Source organism: Camelina sativa, chromosome 16 (assembly GCF_030686135.1).
Source record: "Camelina sativa cultivar CO46 ecotype springtype chromosome 16, ASM3068613v1".
In the NCBI taxonomy this organism is placed as follows: domain Eukaryota; kingdom Viridiplantae; phylum Streptophyta; class Magnoliopsida; order Brassicales; family Brassicaceae; genus Camelina; species Camelina sativa.
In genome coordinates, this window is record NC_141895.1 from 9,491,131 (window position 1) to 9,513,300 (window position 22,170).

General features: G+C 34.2%; 2 protein-coding genes and 1 pseudogene across 5 annotated transcripts; 2 read left to right on the top strand and 1 right to left on the bottom strand.

Annotated features, from left to right (window-relative positions):
- Positions 1 to 358: 358 nt before the first annotated feature.
- Positions 359 to 8,362, bottom strand: LOC104758982 (protein SUPPRESSOR OF QUENCHING 1, chloroplastic). 4 transcript variants are annotated; one of them, XM_010481956.2, is made up of 28 exons: positions 7,938 to 8,362; positions 7,711 to 7,811; positions 7,527 to 7,583; positions 7,344 to 7,438; positions 7,043 to 7,142; positions 6,644 to 6,702; positions 6,209 to 6,333; positions 5,902 to 5,959; positions 5,492 to 5,579; positions 5,328 to 5,406; positions 4,862 to 4,913; positions 4,582 to 4,657; positions 4,251 to 4,361; positions 4,040 to 4,135; positions 3,612 to 3,734; positions 3,227 to 3,424; positions 3,046 to 3,150; positions 2,887 to 2,951; positions 2,693 to 2,786; positions 2,414 to 2,571; positions 2,276 to 2,325; positions 2,079 to 2,200; positions 1,799 to 1,906; positions 1,492 to 1,584; positions 1,364 to 1,400; positions 1,018 to 1,268; positions 776 to 925; positions 359 to 673 (listed from the first exon to the last, which is right to left on the bottom strand). In XM_010481956.2, the coding sequence occupies exons 1-28, from the start codon at positions 8,302 to 8,304 to the stop codon at positions 512 to 514; spliced, it is 3,180 nt and encodes a 1,059-aa protein (XP_010480258.2). In that variant the 5' UTR covers positions 8,305 to 8,362; the 3' UTR covers positions 359 to 511. The 4 variants fall into 4 exon arrangements, with proteins under 4 accessions (XP_010480258.2, XP_087346688.1, XP_087346687.1 ...); XM_087490562.1 differs by having other exon boundaries at positions 5,492 to 5,596; positions 7,938 to 8,351; XM_087490561.1 differs by lacking the exons at positions 7,043 to 7,142; positions 7,344 to 7,438; positions 7,527 to 7,583; positions 7,711 to 7,811; positions 7,938 to 8,362 and adding an exon at positions 6,787 to 6,962.
- A 6,362-nt stretch (positions 8,363 to 14,724) lies between these two features.
- On the top strand, positions 14,725 to 15,999 carry LOC147925370 (putative pectinesterase 52; annotated as a pseudogene).
- Positions 16,000 to 19,510: 3,511 nt separating this feature from the next.
- LOC104758981 (putative pectinesterase 10) lies at positions 19,511 to 21,945 on the top strand. The gene is made up of 5 exons (XM_010481955.2): positions 19,511 to 19,874; positions 19,967 to 20,126; positions 21,011 to 21,226; positions 21,308 to 21,570; positions 21,668 to 21,945. Exons 1-5 carry the CDS (start codon positions 19,642 to 19,644, stop codon positions 21,846 to 21,848), a joined length of 1,053 nt encoding a protein of 350 aa, XP_010480257.1. The 5' UTR covers positions 19,511 to 19,641; the 3' UTR covers positions 21,849 to 21,945.
- The last annotated feature ends 225 nt before the right edge of the window (positions 21,946 to 22,170 follow it).

The window sequence follows — 22,170 nt, forward strand, 5'->3', positions numbered from 1 at the left end:
AAACTCAAGCTGCACTAGTTGTAATAAAGCTATTTTTTCTTTGAATATAATTTAACATTAAATTCAAAAAAAAAAAAATGGGAAAATAGCAAGCAAAGCCGTGTTCACTTATAGAGAGAAATGGGAAGTTGCTTTGCAAAGTTAAAGAAATTTCAAAACAGTTAAATGCATTATTACAAACGATAACACAGAAGAAAAAAAGTTAATGTACTCGACCAGATGTTGTTAGGATAAGCATTTTTACGAGGAGAAAATAGCGAAGTTGTATAATCTCCTGATGGTTTCTTTTTTTGTATTTTTTTCTAATTATATGCAGGTTTGTTGTTGTTGGTGGTATCTTTACAGGCACACCAATGAATAGATCATACAAAATTTAAATAGATTATAAGTAGTTACATTCTTTTTAGCTTCCTGAGTTGGTTTGATCAATCCTCCACATAACACAAATATATGTTGATGGATCATATTCATATATACCTGTGGTTTTTTAATCATATTGTGATCATGTGGTTCAGCTAGTACCTTGAAGCTGTAACCCACCGGCATAAGATGCTCTCGGTTTAACGGTAAATGTGATCGTCGGAGAAGCAGATGATTCTGATTCCACCTTGAAAGGGACCTCAAACTGTACGGACTGATACAAGCAAACCTCGTCTTCTTTGCAATAGTATACCTGCAATTAAAGATTTCATATATTATTTTTGTAAGAAGTAAAAGCATAACAAGCAACAATTGAAGCCTTTAAATCAATTAATTATGTTGGAGCAAAGCAAACCTTGCAACTGATTTTTCCAACAGAAGCCGAAGTTGAAGATTGTCTAAAATGAAGCATCGTTGAACCTTCGGGACTGAGGTTTCCTTCCATTGGATCGATTGCTACTTCATTTTCAGGCTCCACATCTACTACAAACTTACTCCGCGCTTCCTGTGCAAAACGAGCAATATGTATACTTGATAAAGATCGAGAGAGACAAATTAGGAAGTGGAAAAAGAGAGAGAGTGCAAAGAGATCTAGACCTTGGAGAAATGGTAGCCATCTGGTAATGAGATTTTGAGATTCAAATCTCCTTCGCGAGATGTAACAGAATCCACTTTGACAATCTTTGTATCAGCTGAGGCACGTTTTCTCAAACGTCTCAAGGATTTTGCTTTTGGCATTGGCGGTTGAACACCTTTTAACTCCATTGTAAGAATCTCTGCTTCTTCTCCTTTGTTTAAATCTATGTATCTGATTAGGCTATTGTTTGTATCCGCCACGAACAGCCTCCCTGAAAAAAAAATATATATATAGGCAAAATTTGGACTCAACCCTTCCCTCATTAATAACAGTTAAAAGGACTGTTAAAATGGACCAGAAAATTACCATCTTCAGTGAGCGCAAGGCCTGCAGGCTCTGAAAGCTACAACAGATAAAGGAAAAATAATTTTCAAACTAACAAATCAGACTGTCTATTTAATCAATGTATACGATTTTAGTAACCTAGGTCACACCTGAGCACCCTTGACCTTCCCATCCTTGAAACCAGCTTTTCCCGTTCCAGCGACAGTAACAACACGTTTGGTTACAGGGTCCAGCTTCTTAATCTAAAATGAAAGTTCAAAGTTAAGATCTTGTAAAAGTTAAGAATGTTTCTATTATTCTATTTGTAACAGGGTCGTTCATAACTAAGTTCATGGTAATCCGCAAGATCCATCCAATAAAGGAATTCTCGCTCGAGTTGATCATATAAATCGTGTACCCTCTTTGGTTCATATTCATACTGACAGATGTATTCTTGGACATTCCAAATGACGTTACCTTGTGATTATAGCTATCTGTTAGATAAATTTGACCATCCTTTGCGCATAATACACCTAACGGATGTTGTAGGAGAACCTCTGCTCCCACGCCATCATTGTCTCCAAACTGTTGAAGTGTTAAACAATTAGCCCATGTTAGAAACTAATGTGTAGAGATGGAACATTCTAACTTGTGAAACCACTAGAAATGCCAAGGAAGAGTTAAGCATGGATACTTAAATAGTGCTATAATATCTCTGAATACTAATATTGTTGGATAAGACGAATCAAGTCATTACCTTGAAAAGATTCTCAGAGAAATACGGATCACCACCAGCGAGCAATCTAGATCCTCCAGTTTGAAGATTAAGGGCACGGATAGAACTGCTCTCACTATCAGCAATATATGCTTCCTTCAAATCTACATTTACATTACACATAGAACTCACTCCTAATTCGTGAAAGAAGTGTTAAGTGTGTAGTTTGTAGCAATTACCAGGGCCTAATGAGATTCCAGAGGGCTGGGCAAATGATGTAGTCTGAGGTCTGCATCAAGAGAAAAAAAAGATATAGCATACGAAAAGATGACAGACATCAAGTGATATAAGTAATATTTAAACTAGTATTTACATACGTAGAACCATTAAGGTTTCTTTCATAGCCGTTTCCACTGAAAACTCGACTAATACCATCAAGCACATTGTACTCCCAAATCTGGTGCTGACCTGCCATTGCAACGTATACCTTCTCATTCACCGGCTCAAAGCATACGTCCCAAGGAGAATTCAAAAGCTGAAAATTTCAAAGTCCAACAATGTTCTTATTCTTTAGCCTCTGAAAGAAAAAACATCTACTCGAGAATATTGCAGAGTGAATATGAAAAGAAACCGATGTTCTGAGTCAATTTACTTGCCTGTTTGGTTCCTTTTCTTCCACCTTGATAGTCTGAGCCTTTAGTTCCATTACCAGCCAGAGTTCGTACTCTCTCGTTGACAAAATCAATCTCTCTACGGAACAACAATTAATGAAACTCCAAAATAAAATGTCAAACCAAAAAGTTAAGATTCATGTTTGCATTAGAAGCAACATAAAGACATACATACATACCTCAAAGCATGATTCTCGGTGTCAGCAACATAAAGAAGATTCTTCTTAGCATTATAAGCGAGTCCCTGAAAAAATACAATCAAGTATGTAAGAACAAAGCTCATGTGGTTCGGAACCTATCGAGGAACAAATAATGCAAAGTGAGACTATCATATGTACCTGAGGACGATTAAATGCAGCATCTTCGAAGGAACCATCTTGGAAACCTTCTTCTCCGGTGCTGCCAATTTGGATGATGAAATTTCCTTCAAGATCAGTTACAATCTGCAAATCACACAGAATACTCATATTAGAGAACAAGAAGAGATAACAAAGACTATCTGAAATGGCAAGGACATACAATACGGTTATGGTTACTGTCTGAGATGAATAGTCTGTTATTCAGAGTATCAATAGCCAACTTCCCGGGAAATTTCAATGGAGACATGGCCAAACGTGGATCGTTGTCTTTCTCCAAACGTGTTGGAAGCGGAGTACTATCTAATACATTCTTTCCACCATAATACGTCAGAGCTGCTGCCACCAAGTCATCAAGATCCTTCAAAAGAAAACACCGAAGAACAGTAAAGTGATTTTTCATGTGGAATGTAAAGAGCGTTTTAGAGAAACAGAGTATATTAGTGTTTTCATTCTTCAGAACTCCAAAATGAAATCAACAATTTTAGCAACGAAGTGAGATTCTTGTCTTGCTATAAATTTCTAGGGAGGAGAGTTAAAAATGTTACTTTGCGGCGACCTTCTCCGGCAATTTGTGAAATGACTTTGCCATTTGGAGAAACAACAGCAAATGTAGGCCACGAGTTGATGCCGAGCTCTCTCCACATGTACATGTCACCATCGTTCACGACCTTCAAAGTGAGAGGGATAACTAATTAAGTGAATATACCAATAAATATATCAATAATAGTTATAACATAGCACTGAAAAAGTATCCAAAGAAAGAACATTGAAGGAGAATGCAAACAATTAACACTGGGGGTATTCAAAAATGCGATATGATGAGAAATTATGACCAGCTAAAATATTTCCAAGAAGGAAATGTGAATCCATCACTACATTTCTTCATAATCCAGGATTTAGCATAAGAACCAATTTCACAAATAATTAAGAAAAAATTATAAGAAATTTACAAGTTTTTTAACTTGGAAATTACCGGGTGGCTGATATCATAACGTAGAACTGCATTTCGTATGGCTTCTAAATCCTTCTCATTGTCGAACTTAGCTGAGTGTACACCCACAACGGTGAACTGTAACACAGATGGCAATTCATAGGTTGAAGCTTTAGTCATACCTAGTGAAATTTGAAATGCATGAAGATCAAAAATAATATAGATAAGGGAGCAGCGACAGCAAAAGACTCACTGGCATGTCCTTGTACTTCTTCTCAAGAAAATCTAGATCCGGTAATACGTGCATACAGTTTATGCAGCAGTACGTCCAAAAATCAAGTAGAACCACTTTTCCTTTTAAATCCTGCCCACAAAATGACAAAAGCTACTAAGAAGCATATGACTGCCTTTAATCCTCAAAACATAAATTTGTTATGTGCAGATGCAAAGCAATTTTGTCTCATCTCTTCCGAGAGCTGAAACCAACAGCCTCTTAATGAATTGAAAACACCTCAACATGTGTTCGATAAATAAACAAAAATCTACGTTATCAACTCTTAACATAACTTAAAACGGTAATTTACCCGGCGCAACTGGAGAGGAGCAGTGTTTAGCCAGTCGAGTTTAGAAGGGAATTCTGGCACAGTTGTAGCCGTTTGCCTAGAAATAAAACAATTCAGACAGAGCACCCACGCAAGTCAGAACAGAAGATCATCCACTTTTTTTTTCCACATGTGATAATTTCTAGTTTAAGTAGTCTATAATACTAATATTTGATAATCTCTTTTAACGAGGGAACTACCGAATTATCGAACTCTTTCCTTGCATTGTAGAATTGAATAATTATCAAATAGTTATACTTACTTGCTCTCTAGATCAGCAATATAATCAACAAACTGTTGCACTCTCCCTTCACCTACAAGGTAAGACAAAAAACCAGGTAGCTTCGTTTACATCCGAATTCAGTAAAGATTAAAGTATATAGAATGTTCTTTTAGAGAAATTCTATTAGAAAAACTTTCTGGTCTAAGATCTGTTTGTTTATATCCATACTTGCATTTAAAACAAAAAAAAAAAAAAAATCAGTGTAAATTTAACACTATCATAAATGTATTAGACCTGTGGATTAGTTCATCTTAATGAAATTTGCGACTACTGAAACAGATATGTTGCAAAATGAGGTTGGTTATAAGTTAAAACATTCTGTCTATTTTTGACACAAAAGTTCTCCTTTACTATAGTAAACCGTTTGATATGAAAGAATTTATGTCGATATAACCATTTCAGAAAGCTATGTTTTAGTCATGGAAATTTGGAAAATAGGCCAAACCTTGGTTCTGTGTAAAAGAAGGGGTTTTTGCTCCAACCAATGCATTCCACAAAGCTTTCGGAGAAGCATATTGCATTGCCTATACATATAACAGCAATTCCATAAGATCAAACAAAAGCTTTGACAGCAAAAATTATTCTTGAATATTTGGTTTTCAGGTTTACCTTCCAGTTGGTGGCAGCAAAGTAGAAACAAGAAAGAGAAATGCCAAGACTTGCGTACCTCAGTATATCTCGTCGAGAGCCCTGAAACCTGTTGGAAAATTGCATCTGCAATCTCAAGTATATGAAATTTTCCACATGCCATATAATTTGTTTCATTCTCAAATGATGAAACCAGTCAATGAGTAAAAATTTCAGGGTTTTTCAAAATTCTACAATCCCAACGTTTTCTTGAAGTCCATGAGATACATACAAAGTGTTCCTTGACATTAAAATTGCAAATCATAAATGTCTCTCTCCGTAGATGGCTGGAATTAACTATTTGCATAATATAAACAGAAACCCTAGACTTAGTTCTCAACACCAAACTACTTGCATCAATAAGATAATTTAGATAAAAGAACCTTTCTTACCCATTATCGCTGGTTTTTTCACTGGCCCTGTTCTCTTCAAGTATTGCTGTGGAATTTCCTGCGTAAGTACTCAAGCATGTAAAAAGAAAAGGTTGAAACTGTATAAGCCACTATGAACTAGATGAAGAAAATTCATGGATTTTCCGAATTATAACTCTATAAGTACAGTAGAGAAGAATGTTTTAAATGGGTAATATCATTACAAAGAAAGCCCCTTTATTCAAAAGTTGATCAAAAGGATTAATCAAGAGATAAATACAAATGGAAAGAACGATATTTTCCATCGAATTTTTTTGAGACTACATACTGGTAGAATCTGAGCCACCAGTGAGAATGTCATTGATTGAAATGTTTCCAATATCGTCCCGGATCATTGACGGACCAGCGTCTTTAAGAATTGCTTCAGATAAAGAAGTTTTTACAGCTATACATCTGCAAATTTAGAATGAATAAAAACTATCTTACTCCAGAGCTAATAAAACAAGTAGATGGATTTACCAATGACGAAGCTAGAACTTCTTAGTTCTACATTACTCAAGCTAGAAATATTCTAAGCATTTTGAACTCCACAAGTGATGTTTTGTTAATATGAATAATGAATAAGGCAAACAGATCGACTTGACATAAAGCATTAATCTATAAATTCTACAGACTTTTTAGTGACATCTTCAAGTTACTAATAATGTATCAAATTAAATTGTCTGTATTCAAAATAAAGAGAGAATAGCAAAATTTGACATACCTCATGTTGGCAGCTTGGGCAGCTTGGACTCCAGCAAGCGCATCTTCAATAACAACACACTACAATTGTACAAAAGAAACTAGCTTTACTGAAAAAACAAGTAAATAAGATCTGTAAGTCTAGCAGATGAAGGAAACTCTTACTTTACTTGATTTTCAGCTTCAAGAAGGCGCAAATATACAACTAATCATGTCGTTGGCCCAATAACAAATATTTTGTAAATACAGAGTTCTCTTCCTTAAGGCGCACTTTGTTCATCTATTCCATTAGACTTCCTAGTGACTACAAAAGGATCGCCCTAGATATTTTTCGTTTTTATCTATGATTTCAAAAAAGGAGTAGGTGTGTGAAGATTTTTCCACAACTCGATATGATATTACAAGAAGTGTTGACTATTACCTCGCTTGTTGGCGCACCCAAGATCTTTGCAGCAGCCAAGAAAATATCTGGAGATGGTTTCAAATTCTCAAAGGCGTCTGCTGAAACAATGGCATCAAACCTGAAATTTAACATCACTGACATGTATTTAGACATGGAACCTCAAGGCGCAGAAACATCTCCAATGACATATTAAAAGAGATTACACAGCAAAATAATAAACAAAAACTCAAATAACATATAGAATGGTCTATTACAGTCAAATTTGTGACAGATACCACACTGCTATATGAAATGAATACTAAAGAGATGTTAGTATTACATGGTCAAAGACAAACCAGCAGCTTTCAGGTTCGCATCAACTTTGATACGGTCAGCACTAGATGCAACAGCAACTTTAAGGCCTCTATTCTTACACTGTTTCAAAATTTTAGCACCAAATCATCATATAATCTACCAGCCTCAAAAACTATCATTGTTCACAACAACTTCAGTTTTTCCTCACCTCAGTAACAAGCTCGAGTGCTCCTGGAAACCCAATCCCAGATTCTGGCTTCGCATACTATAATCGGTAGAGAACAAGACATTACTTTTATCTTTCAAGAACATCAACAAGTTTCTTATCCATCCCTAATATAAAGACAGTTCCAATCCAAAGTTTTTTTTAATCAAGAAGCACAAAACATCACCTTATCAAGATATATCTCAAAGAACCTCTTTTTCAATGCACCCGTATCAAATCCTTGTACACCTTTGATAGAAGCAACACCTCCTAAAAACTTGGCTTCACCTGTAAATTCCCCAAACCAAAGAAGTCAATCAAAACACACACACATTTAACATTAAAAAATCACTAAATCTTCACAAATTGATTTGCCGAATCCTTAAAAAAAAAAAAAAAAAAAAAAGCTTTTACCTTTTCCCGTAAAAGGAATGAAATCATCTACAGAGACTTCAACTCCCATCTCAGCGAAAACATCAACGGCGGCGCGTCTAGAAAGCTCCTCACTGTTACAAAGCACACCATCCATATCAAACAGAACCGCCGATACTTTCCCCCAATCATCCGCCGTTATTGTCTCCGGAGGACTCTCCGCCGCCACACTCACTTTCGTAGACGACGACGGAAGCGCCGGTTTGCTTAAATAAACTCCGGTTCTCGATCGGAATCCGGGGAATGAAGATGATATTGGTGTGGATTTTGATCTTACTGGAATCAACGGAGATGATAATCTCCTTGATTGTGAGAAAACTGAAGGCGGAGAAGTTAGTTTCAAAGCCATTTTTTTTGTTCTCGAAATCGTTTTGAACTGTAAGAGATTTTGTTTGTGGTTTTTTTTTAGTGGCGGGTGTTAATTTATCCAATCAAATGTCGAAATTACCCTCATGTGTTTTCATCATAGCATGAACATTTTCGACTTTTCATATGTTCTAAGTTTTATTTTTTGGATATGATAAAGAGTGTGTTTTTTGTATGACTTGTGGTTCATAAATCTAATTCAATGGATGGTCAAAGAGGAGGGCATATGAACTTGATCGATTTGTCACGATTCTTGTTGATAACGCACACACACTAGGGGCATTTACTGCTAGAAAGACCACAACGCCAACCTTGTAGAAAGCATTTACTGCTACTAGTATACAAATCACTATGACATATTTTTCACATGTTTTGTGTCCACACAGACATTGCTAGAAATCAGTTCCCTTCTAACTTAAAAACGTTTACCTTTTGAATTATGACGAGATATATTCTTGTGCACAAAGTTCTAAAAAAATATAAAAGCATTTCTATGATAGCCAAATTATTTCATTTAAACTCTGTTTATGCACCACTGTTTTATAGAATTAGAAGTGTTATATAATCACCCCCTATTCACAAAAGCCCAACACACCATTAATTATTGTGCTAATTGTTGTCAAAAAAGCATCTTCCCTGTGTTTTTTTACTATGCAATTTTTAATTTAGTATTGTTGACACAAAAGCCCAACACACCATTAATTTAGTATTGTTGGTGGTCCTCAATAATATTAGTTTAAATGTAGTACGTTTGAATTCTTTTTTTTTTTTCTAAACATATGCTTCGGTAAGGAAATTTTCATGGATTTTCAGTGGACATGTTTATCAAAGTTAAAATACTATTATAGCGATAATGGAAGAACAAAAATGTTTAAAGTGGACGTAATTTTCACAAAAGGATGAACAGTTAGCAATTACGTTTTTCATTTTTTCTCATTACCTCTGGTGTCAAATTTGAGATTCATATACCAACACATAACAAGTCAACAAATTTGTAACTGATTTTTTTTTTCTCTATATTTAAAGAATCTGCGTCAAAGTTCAAACTAAGTCTTGAACTCTTGTATATTGCCATGTAAATTTTGCAATAAATATTGATAAAAATTGTTGCCTATATCACTTCAAGCAATAAAGTTACAATTGTTTGACTACCATATCTTTCAGTTTGGCAAACAAATCCATATATTTTCACTTTTACAAAATAAACTTCAATCTTCTAAAAATATATTTACAGGTTCCAGAGTATCCAATTTTCACCTTTTTATTATCAAAGTGAAAAATGTAATTGCTAACTGTTCATCCTTGAACTTACAAGATACGTTTGAGCGAGTCAGGATTTACTTAAATTCAAAATTTTATCTACTTGAGTCAGGATACAATTTTCTCTGAAAAAAATCAAAAAATAGATTCAGTTCTCTTGAATATTTGTACATAACATTTTGATATAACTAGTAATTTTCGGTCGGCGATTCTATATCATTGGAGAAAATTCATTTCCATTTATTGGTACATATTGAATAAAATACTCCTTTTGTATCACAATAGATGATGTTTTAGGATTTTTACATAAATTAAAAAAAAAACATTTAATGTTTAGCAATAAGTGTATTATTTATTTATAATAAGATATAATTTTATAATTATTAACCAATAGTATTTCATAAAAATTTTAAATTCTCATTTAATGGTTCTTGAAATTTACAATTTTTTAACATGAATGGATAAAAGTATACAGAAAATCATTATTTGATACACGAAAAAATACTAGAAAATCATCATTTATGATACAGAGGGAGTATACAACTCCATTCGAGAAAGTTCATTTCCGTTTATTGGTACATATTAAAAATTAGTGTACATTGAATTATTGACTGATCATTTATGCTTTTTGTTAAGAAATCAAATAAGTGGATCTTTAACTATACTTTTGAATTAGGTGATAAACTGTAAATAGGCGTGGTTTCATACATAGTTAAAATACCATTATAATTTCAATGAGAGAATGAATAGACATTCAGAATCATCTCTCCTTGAAACTCTTGCTTAGCTTCCATGATAAGGGTTAATAAAAACAAACTTTTGATTTTAAGCAATGAAGTCTCTTAAAATTATATTGGCGCTCTCATTTTTGTTGTTAGCGGCTTCATCACTTGTCTCTTATTATGGTTTAGAACCGAAAAGTTTCGATGAAGATGAACTTACATATGTATATATACTTTATGACTATTTCTATTAATCATCGTCGTTAACGCTAACTTGTCAAACCGAAACTTATTAAATAATTGCAAATAGATTAAGTATAACTATTTATGGCATTAATAAGCATTAAAAGCCTTACGGAATATTCTAAAGCAGTGAATAAGATAAATTATTTTATTTGTGGAGAATAGTTTTTTTTTTTTTTTTCAACCAAACGTTAAACTAGAAAATAACTCCAAGATTGGTTGTCCAAACCGGAGAGTAAGAATTTACAAAAGAAGTCTCAGAAGATAAAGATCTCGTAGAACGAGCCAGACAATCTGCTCGAATGTTTGACGTTCGGGAATTCTAGACAGCTGAAAGGTTGGGAAGGATAGCTGGATTACATTGGAGTCATCCAAAAGATTGGAGAAAGCGGGCCATTCATCAGGAGACTGCACCATCGCCACTAATTCTGCACAATCCGTCTCGAAACTCTGACAATCAACCCCGCCATCAGTAAGGAATCCATCGCCCAAATAAAAGCCTAAAGCTCTGAATGTAGAGGGGAAGGACAGCGACGTTGACTTCGTGCTCCCATTAGTTGCGTGGAATCCTCACTATGACAGAACCACCAACCCAAACCGACCATAGGATTTGACGCTTTCCAAGAACCATCAACCTGGCACCGGGGGGAAGAATCCCGAGACTCCGCAGGCGGGAGGTCTAGGACGGCCGAGTAGAAAGTTTTAGCCTCTTCCCATAACAATTTGTCATTGTCCGCTTGATTAATAACCTCGATTAGTTGTGCCTCACATCCCTGAAAAACTTTTTTGTTCCTATCTTTCCAAATTGACCAAACAATCCATGGTAAACGAAAACGTAAATTCGGAATATCCACCAGGGATGACACCCGCCAAAAAAGATAATCTAGATTCGTGTATATGGAACCAGAGGGGAAGTCCCCAGAAGTTAAGTCTACAGACGAAAAATCCCAAATCCGACAGGAATGAGAACACTCAAATAGTGCGTGGTTGATAGTCTCCACCTCCGACCCACAGCGTTTACATAGGGTATCACACCGAACACCCTGATGAGCAAGTCGTTCCATCACTGGGAGGGAACCCGAGGCAATCTGCCAGAAGAAATGCTGAACCTTCGAGGGAACCTCCAGTTTCCAATCTTGTGCCCTAAGGGCCGTACAAGACGGCCCATATTCAACCTCTGTAATCAATTCACGTGCTTGCCGATAACCTGTCTTGACCGAATATTTCCCTGACTTAGTATAATGCCAAATCAGCTTATCTGGTTGGTAAACTTTGCTAATCTCCATAGCTTGGATAATCTGAATGTCCGCCGGGTCCATATACTCCTCAAGAATTGGCATATGCCACTCCTTAGTAATAGGATTAATCAAATGATTTACCATTAAATTTGGATGTAACAATCGGCCTCTACCATTAGCCGGTCTTGGTTGAGTATCCGGTATCCATGGGTCCCGCCAAACCGAAACATGATAACCTGAACCTATCGCCCACCTTGCACCATGTTTCACCAACCCTTGAGTAGAGTAAATACTCCTCCAAGCAAACGAGGGGGAGTAAGGCTTCTTAGCATGTAAAGGGTGTTTATTCCAAAAGTATCTACCTCGCATGATCCAGACCATTAGAGAATCCGGGTAATGAATTAACCGCCAATATTGTTTAGCCAGCATTGCATCATTAAAGTGTTCTAATGTACGAAAGCCCAAACCGCCGTCGCACTTGTCCTTACACACCTTATCCCAGGCGACCCAGTGCAATCCTCGTGCTTTATCGTTAGACTTCCACCAAAACCGTGAAATAGCACTCGTAAGTTTAGTTGTTGCCTCCTGCGGTAGTTTATAACAAGACATGACATGGGTTGGAAGAGCCAACGCGACCGACTTAATCATAACTTCCTTTCCACCTTTCGATAAATACTTTGCAGCCCAACCATTCACTCGAACGTCCAACCGATCATTGACATAACTAAAAACCTTAGTTCTCGAACCCTGAAGATTTTCAGGAATACCCAAATACGAGCCCATACCACCTTCTTTGGAAATACCCATTACAGATTTTAGTTGAGTCCTGCTGTCAAGTGGAACTTTTTTTCCTAACATAATAGAGGATTTCTCCAGATTCACCTCTTGACCCGAAGCTTCCCCGTAGTTCCTTATGATTTTCATAACCGTAGTACATTATGCCGTCTCTGCTCTACAGAATAACAGACTATCATCTGCAAACAACAAATGTGAAACAGCGGGACAGTCCCGGGCTAACTTGATGCCTGTAATTCTCCTCTGTCTTTCAGCCTTTTTAATATTGGCGATTAAGACTTTTGTACATATTATGAACAGATAAGAAGATAAAGGATCCCCCTGACGTAAACCCCTCTCGGGCTTGATTAAGCCCCGAGGCTGTCCATTAAGAAGGACACGATAGGAGACCGAAGATACACACCACATGATCCAAGAGATCCATTTCCTATCAAAACCCATTTTGACCATAACCGCTTCTAAGAAATCCCATTCAACCCGGTCATAAGCTTTACTCATATTCGTCTTAAATGCCAGATAATCAGATTTACATCGAGCATTTGTATTTAAACCATGAAACATCTCCTGAGCAACAAGGATGTTATCTGTAATTAGCTGACCTGAGACGAACGCCGACTGGGTTTCAGATACCAATGAAGGGAGAATCCGCTTGAGCCGAAAGCACATGACCTTTGAGATAATCTTATAATTCACATTACAAAGACTAATCGGTCTAAATTCCGTCATCCGTTGAGGCCTTTCTTTTTTTGGAATTAGACAAATGTTTGTTTCGTTTAAACGCGGATCAAAACGATCCGTACGAAAGAAATCCTTAACCAAAGCGACCAAATCTCCTTTTAGAGAGGACCAGAAGCGTTGGAAAAACAATGCTGTCATCCCATCAGGACCCGGAGATTTCTCAGGATACATAGCAGACAAAGCTTTGCGAACCTCTGATTCCGTAATCTCCCTCGTTAAGGATCTGTTCATAAAACCTGAAATCAATGTAGGGACTTCTTGGAGCATTTTTGTGACACCCCTCACATTCGACCTTTTGAAAAGATCTGTGAAATATGTTGATGCAATATCCTCCATACCAGAAGGCGATTCAGTCCATACATCATTTGGATCAAATAAACCAACAATTTTATTTCTTGCCCGTCGCTGTTTCGTGGAAGCATGAAAAAACTTTGTATTTTTATCACCAACCCGTAACCAGAACTTCCTGCTTTTCTGCTGCTAATATAACTCTTCATCCCTGTAGGCCTCCTTCAACTTCCTTTCTATACTCCGAATTTCGTCCTGCGAAATCGAGTCGTCCATCTTTGCCTCCTGTAAGGCCGCCTTCAAAGATGAAATACTGGTCAGCCCATGAAAAACATTGTTCTTCCGCCACCAAGAAATAGAATTACGACAGTTCTTTAGCTTATCCACAAATACTGGTGTTCGGAAATTATTTGTGCGGTTCCACCCAAACTCCACCGCACCAGACAATCCATCCTTACCTAACCAACGCTTATCAAAACGAAACTGTCGCTGTCGCCGAAAATCCGTTTTAAATCAAGTGGCGAGGATAGGACAATGATCAGAGCCAATCATCTCTAAATACTCGACCTTTGAGTGGGGAAAAAAACAATGCCAATCCTCATTAGCTAACGCCCGGTCTAAACGACAACGGACTATCTGATTATTCCGTCTATTACCTCTCCAACACAATTGCTCCCCATAGCAGGGAAATTATAACATACCGCAATGTCTGATCATAGAATTAAAGGGTACAAAAGAAGATATTGATCTTAACGCCCCTCCTGATTTCTCATGGTTCCCAGTAAGTTCATTAAAATACCCTATTATAAACCATGGATCAATTCGGAAAGAACCAATATAAATTAATTTATCCCAAACCTTATGTCTATGTTGAGGAACAGGATCCCCATAAACAAAAGACAGAAAAATCATTTGTTAACCCGAAAATGCTTGAACATCAATTAACCGATCACTTTCATATAAAATAGAAAGTTTTATTTCATCCTTATAAAAAAGAGCTAAACCGCCCCGAGACCCACATGGTTCAACAGTAAACAACTTATCATAACCAAACTTATTCTGAAACTTTTTTAAATAAGAAATACATTTTTTTGTTTCTGGTAAAAATATAATATCTAGATGATGCTTTTTCCACAAATCTCCCAAGTACTCCTCTGTCAGGTCTGCCCCAATACCCTGACAGTTCCAACTCAAGTTGTGCAGAATAGTTATAACAAGAGGACACCAATTGTACCGTATGAAGAAGTAAAGGTAGCTCCATCAGTTATACTAACCGCGGACAAGGCGGGGTTCTATAACTGCAGGTTCATCATTGTCCAAGACACAGTCGCTGATTTATTGGGCCGTCACTACTTCCAAAATTGTTACATGGAAGGAGTTTTATATGGGGAGGAGGCCAATCCTTAAACCAAGTAATCAATATTATATATATTTCTCTCATACAAAGGCTAAGTAAAAATGTGTGACGATACATTGATAGTCTTGATCGTGCACGTTTCAAGCCTAAAGCCACCATGGCCGAACGGACTAAACCGAACCCGTTATTTTTCTTACAAATTTAAGGTTTAGTATATCTTCGTATTTTTTTCAATTAATATGAGTAAGATAAGTTTCTGTGTGGATGCAGAACTGCACTATATACGTTAAAAGAGTGGCAGAAAAGGGAATGGTGAAGGGACAAATGTTAACCGGATACATAACCGCACAAGGGAGGGAAAGCGAGAAAGACACAAGTGGATTTGTGTTCAATAATTGCGTGATCAAAGGAAGTGGTAGGACATACTTGGTAAGAGCTTACCGAGCCTACTCTAGAGTTATCTTCTATGAAACCCCTGCATGTCAAGTATCATTGTACGTCAAGGATGGGATCCTATGAATAATGAACCCAACGAGTACGTTATCTTCTTCTATTTTTGCTTTTGATGTATGCATTTTAAGTAGACATATTCTAACGATAATTCTGAATTACATAAAAATATACCAGGGATAAATTTACATTTGCGGAGATAGACTGCACGGGGAAAGGAGCGAATAAAATGGGAAGAGTTAAATGGGAGAAGAATATTACTGCTGAAGATGTTGAATCTCTTATACAACCCAAAAATTTCATTAATGGAGATGGTTGGATGGCTACTCTTCCTTCTTCTCTCGTCAATTTATATATACCAACTTCAATTGTTTTTTTTTTTTTTTTGTTAACAACCAACTTCAATTGTTTAAGCGATCTATAATTTGTATTTTTCTCGACTGCATTTAATTATTACTATGACTCAGACCCCCCCCACCTCCGCGATGTCGCGGGAAGTATTTTAGAAAAATATTAAAGTAAATTTTAAATTTTAAAGTATACATTATGAAATTATTTATATGTAATAGAATAGTTTGGATACATAGACATTAAACATAAACTGCTACTAAAAACACAACCATTGAAAACTTATAACAAAAAATATTATGTAGAATAGATGCAACTTTGCAAATACATTGTTTAAAATATTATAAATATAAGATATTTTATGAAAGTTATGGTAAAGACCTACAATTAAAAAAAACATTATGAAAAAATGATCCTAACAAGAATATTGAACTAATTGTTGCAATGAGTAAATTTAATTTTCTATTAAATAATTATAATATGCGGTTAAGTTTAGTTATAATCATTTCTAAAACTTTAGTTAGATTATAAATAACATTGAATATTAGATAATAATATTCAAATTATTTATATTCAACATAAAACGGAAAATTTGTTTCTACGAACATTGATTTGTTAGTTATTGATGAAGGAAAAAATATATAGAAAGTTCAAAAGACATGACTATTTAAATAAACACACTTATTATAACGAAAAGTTGTGATGAAAAAATATGAATAAAATGTAGTGAAAAGACACAACTCTACAATTAACAAATACAATTGTTTGAGTTATAAACAAAACAATTTGTTTTACAAAAAGTGCTACGAAAAGTCGCAACTGTTGTTCACATTTATTCAGATTGTTAGTATTATTTTTAATTATATTGTTTTAACGAAAGGTTAAAATAAATAGACACAACTATAAATTCTATATTAAGTTGTATTAAATTTCTCTATTGTTATAATCATTTCTTAAATTTTAGTTAGATTATATAATAACACTGAATATTATATATTAATATTCAATTATTTAGACTCAACATAAAATAGAAAAATTGTTTCAACAGACTTGTTAGTTACTGATGAAGAGACAAATATAAAGAGAGTTCAAAAGACATGACTATTTGAATAGACATACCTATTACAACGAAAAGTTGTAATGATAAAATATAAATAAATGATAGTGAAAAGAGGCAACTCTACAATGAACAGATACAATCGTTTGAATTTTAGAAAAAAAAACAAATAAAAACAAAAAATTTACGAAAAGGTACTATAAAAAAATCGCAACTGTTGTGAAGTGACCTTAGTGTAGTGATCAAAGGTAAGTCCTTAATGCACAAGGCACCATCACACAATGGATCGAGTCCCGCTCCCTACGAATGTAGAGATTAGGATAATGGGTCGGCCTCTTGTGGTCCAATGGTTGACAAAAAAAAAATCACAATTGTTGTGCCTTCACTTGATTATACCTAATAATTCATATAAAATATTTTTAAATAAAAAGCATCTTTATTACCATATTGAAAACACTCACTATATAATCCATCTAACTCTTGGAAAAAAACTCTAGGTATTTTTATTAAATTTTTTATATTTAAAATTAAGTTGTAAATTAGATTCCAAAAATCTTCTATTAAATCAAGAATTGGAGGAATTTCTTTACTTTTAAAATAATAAATGCTAGAGGATAATTTAAAAATCTGTAAAAATCGTTGAGATTAAAATTTTATATTAATTTGTGTCATGACAAAAAAATGAAAACAGTTCAAACAGACAAATATATATATACATTTCAAAATATACGAATATTCGAATAAACATAACTTTAAATGAACAGTTGCACTTTACAAAAAAACCGTTATAATGAACAATCACAACTTTTTGTAAAACACATAATTTAAATTTTCTACAGATTTTTTTGAAAAATTATTCAAAATGTAAGATTGAAAAAACACAACTTTTGGTGGCATTTATTAGGATTGCTATTATATATAGATTATTATTATTAGCAAATGTAACATTTTATTCAACCAAAAAACCGTCATTTGATCGAGTTTTTGAATTGTAAGAAAATAAGGCAAAAGACGTAGTAACTAAAAACAACCATCATTTAAGTATTAAGCGAAGACACTTTATTAGTAACCAAACCAAATGTGCAACCCTTCTTCAAACTTGGATCACCCCCGTGTTTTTGAGTAAACATAGTCGAATTTGATTACATATATTATATGAACTAGCCGATCTATGAATTTAGCAATCTGGTATAATAGCACTCCCGTACCCATTGAACACTTAAATCTAACTGCTTTAATTTTCAAAGTCAACGGGTTGATTTTTTCAATGTACTTGACCATCTTTAATTTGACACCTTCGATTTCTTGTACTTCTTAGATTAAATTAGAATATAAGATTGCAAAGAGATCGCTATAGGCATATGAATCCAGGAAAGTGAAGTTAAAAGTATAAGATTTTTTTTTTTTTTTATCAACTATTGGGCAGGATTTGATCATTGGTGTGATGGTGTATTGTGCATTAAAGACTTACCATTCGCCACTGCACTAAAATTACTTCACCTATAAAAACATGATGTTAGATTCTTTCATAAATATTTTCTACAGCTTGAGGGCCGGGAGTCTAATACTTGTTTTTGGTCGGAAAACTACTTAACTAGGAAACAAATAATATTTTCTCGAACTGGAAGTCATAGTGGTTCATGGTTAATTCCGACAATTCTCAAGCATGTCCTCTTCATTTTTATCAGAAGATCTAGACCATATATAATTAGTAACAAATCAAAAAAGGGGGTATTCATGTACTGTTGATTAAAAAAAAAGTCGAATGAGTGGATCCTTAACCATACTTAGAATTAGGTAAGGATATGTAAAAACTTAATCAGCATGTTATAACATATTTGATCATAATGTTATAATGTGGGGTTATTATATTGGTTCTATAATTTTAATGGATTTGCCAAACAAAAATCATGTGTTATTCAATCATTGATTTTTAAAATAATTATCAAAATTATGTGTTATTGGTTACGTGATTTACAAATACTTGTTAAAATCTTATGTTATTCATTTCATGATTTGTTTTTGGATTTCAAAATCCACATTATGTTTTAAATGGATTTGAATGAATTTGAAAGTGTTAATAGAAGGATTCAAATCCAAGGATAAATCATGTTATTTCATGATCCATTATGTTCTGATTTCCAGGTTTGTCAAAAAAAAAAAAAAAAAGTTCTGATTTCCATTATTTACAATTCTATATGGATTTACAAATCACATCTTTATTAACAGTCCCTAAGGAGATGTTATTGGAGATGTGATTTCTAAATCCATATAGAAATGTAAATACTGGAAATTAAAACATATAGATTTTAAAATAACATATTATATCCTTGGATTTGAATCCTTCTATTTTACACTTTCAAATTCATTTAAATCCATAATTTAACAAACGTATTTACTGTCTATTTTACACATTTCTTATAAAAACCAATTTCTGCACAAAATCTCTTCAATATTGTCTTTACTTAGCATTAACTTGTAGATTTTTGTTAATGAATCAATTTCTTATTTTTATGAATTATTGCTGCTATGTAATTTGACAAAATTATTTTTAAAGATTAGTGTATATATGCTAAATTAATGGGTATATACTTGCTTTTTTGATTAAGAAAAATTTAATCAGTGGATCTTTAACCATACTTGGAATGAGGTAAGAAAATGGTATATATAAGTAGTTAAAATATCATTGTAATGCCAATGAAAAAAAAAATAATATAATCTTCAAACAATTATCCATATAAACGTCCAAAATCAACCAAGTTGAAACTTCTGCCTAGTTGATATTGTTGGTGTTGAAAAGTGTTAAAAACGTTTTGCTTAAGCAATGAAATCTCTTGAAAGTATATTGGCTCTCTCATTTTTGTATTTTACGGTTTCGTCATTACTTGTCTCTTCTTATGGTTTAGACCCGAAATTTTTCAACAAAGAGATAATAAAGACAGTGGTGGTTAGTCATAATGGTAAAGGTCATTTCAGAACCATCCAAGAAGCCGTAGACTCCGTTCCTTCTGGTAACAAACAGTGGATTAGGATTTATCTGAGACATGGAACCTACAAGTACGCTCTCTTATCTCCACTATCTTCATGCAATTCACTTCTCTTTATTTCTCTTAGGTGGGTTGACTGATTTATGTGTGTTGTTGATAAAGCGAGAAGGTAGTGATTCCGAAGGAGAAACAAAAGATAATAATGCAAGGAAACAACGCAGCAAAAGTGGTGATTCAATATAATGATGCAGGACAATCCAATTCGAGTGGTTCTTTCATAGTACACGCCCAATACTTCGTCGCTATCCAGATTACATTCAAGGTTAGAGTCCTATGCATGTACGCTAGTATGAGCGTTTGTGGCAAAATTAAAACATTGAGTTTTTTTTTTTTTTGTTCATTTCACCTAAGATTTAGATGTCTTAATTAAGCATATGGATTTATTGGTTACAACATTTATTAAATTTTAAAATAGTGATTCCAACCATATAAGTACAATTTATGTATTGAAAATATACTGAAAATTGGAATTCATTATTATCCGTCTAGAAATAACCATCTTTTTTTAAAAAAAATGATCATTATTTATGTTACATAATAAAGTCGTTTAAGTTATTTTTCACACATAAAATAGTTAAATTTTCATTTTATTCCTAATTGTTATTGTACTAGAATATATTCAATACATTATAGTAGTTGGGATAATATTAGAATGTTATCCACAATTCAAACTTTATCTTAAAACAAAAAAAAGTCACATTCTGAAATAAAATTAGTTTTTAAACAACACTTGATACAAAATGGAAAAAAATAACATTTTAGTCATTTCATAGATAAAAAAAAAATCTTAAGTGCTTTCACTATTTTGTATTTACTATTTAGATAGTTGCATCTATTAAAATTTGAGTTTCCAATTCAAAACCAACTAATATTTTTTTTTTGGACAAAATCAAAACCAATTGATAACCAGCGGAGAAGTCTATATCTTATATAAACCAATAAATCAATTAAGATCTTACTCAATTTTCAATGTGAAATATTGTATGTTAAGTGCCTCATTTGAATATTGATATGACATGTCAATCTGTTTTGTTCTTTGATGATAAGATATATCAAATGATTCGGATTAGTTTCCAAACATATGGATACCATATGAAGTGTGAACAATAAGTATTGTATTGTGAAACTGACATCTTGGTTGTGCAGAATACGAATATCAAGATAACACCAATAATACCATATCCAGCGATAAAGGTAGCTCCAGCAATTAAACTAACCGCGGACAAGGCGTGGTTATATGGCTGCAGCTTCATCAGTGTCCAAGACACAGTCAACGATTTTCAAGGCCGCCATTACTTTAAAAATTGCTACATCGAAGGAGCCATTGATTTCATATGGGGACAAGGCCAATCTATATACCAAGTAATGTAATCTCATATATCTCTTTTTCATATATACATGAATACAATTTAGATATCTAATGACTTTTGTGTGTGGATGTAGAACTGTGTGATACACGTTAGAGGAATAACAAAGGCAATAGGGAAGGAAGATGGAATGTTACCAGGATATATAACTGCGCAAGGGAGGGAAAGTGAGAAAGACACAAGTGGATTCGTATTCAGAAATTGTAAGATTCAAGGAGATGGTGAGGCGTATTTAGGAAGAGCTTGGCGAGCCTACTCTAGAGTTATCTTCTATGGAACCGACATGTCCAATGTTATCGTACCTCAAGGATGGGATGCTTGGTATTTTAAACAAGAAGAGTACGTGATGTTTTTTTTTTCTCTTTTGTTTCTAATATATGCTCTTGTTACATATTTTTAACAGTAATTTCGACTTACCAAAAAACACACAAAACAGGGGTAAACTTACATATGCGGAGGTGAACTGCACTGGGGAAGGAGCGGATAAGAAAGGAAGAGTTGGATGGGAGAAGAATCTTTCTGATAAAGATGTTGAATCTCTTATAGATTTCAAAACTTTCATTGATGAAGATGGTTGGATGGCTACTCTTCCTTCTTCTCTCGGCTCTTTTATATAGATGATCCACAGTTTGTAATATTTTTTTCTTTAATATGTAGTAAGAATGCATAATACATATTCATATTCGTATGAAAAATTTATATGGTTCAAAGTTACTTTGTGTTTCGCTATTTTTTCATACGTGGAGTTAACTACGAGTAAGGTGTCCTGCGAACACAACAAACATATTGTGCATGTGTTTGCTATCATCGCTCGAGTATTCTGTGAAGAGCCTATGGGAATGGAACTGGCAATGTATTTACTACGTAGAGAACTCGGTAATCCTCAAGAAGCTTCTTCTTCGTTTGAGATGTTGCATGCTAAAAGAAAATTCTTGCATT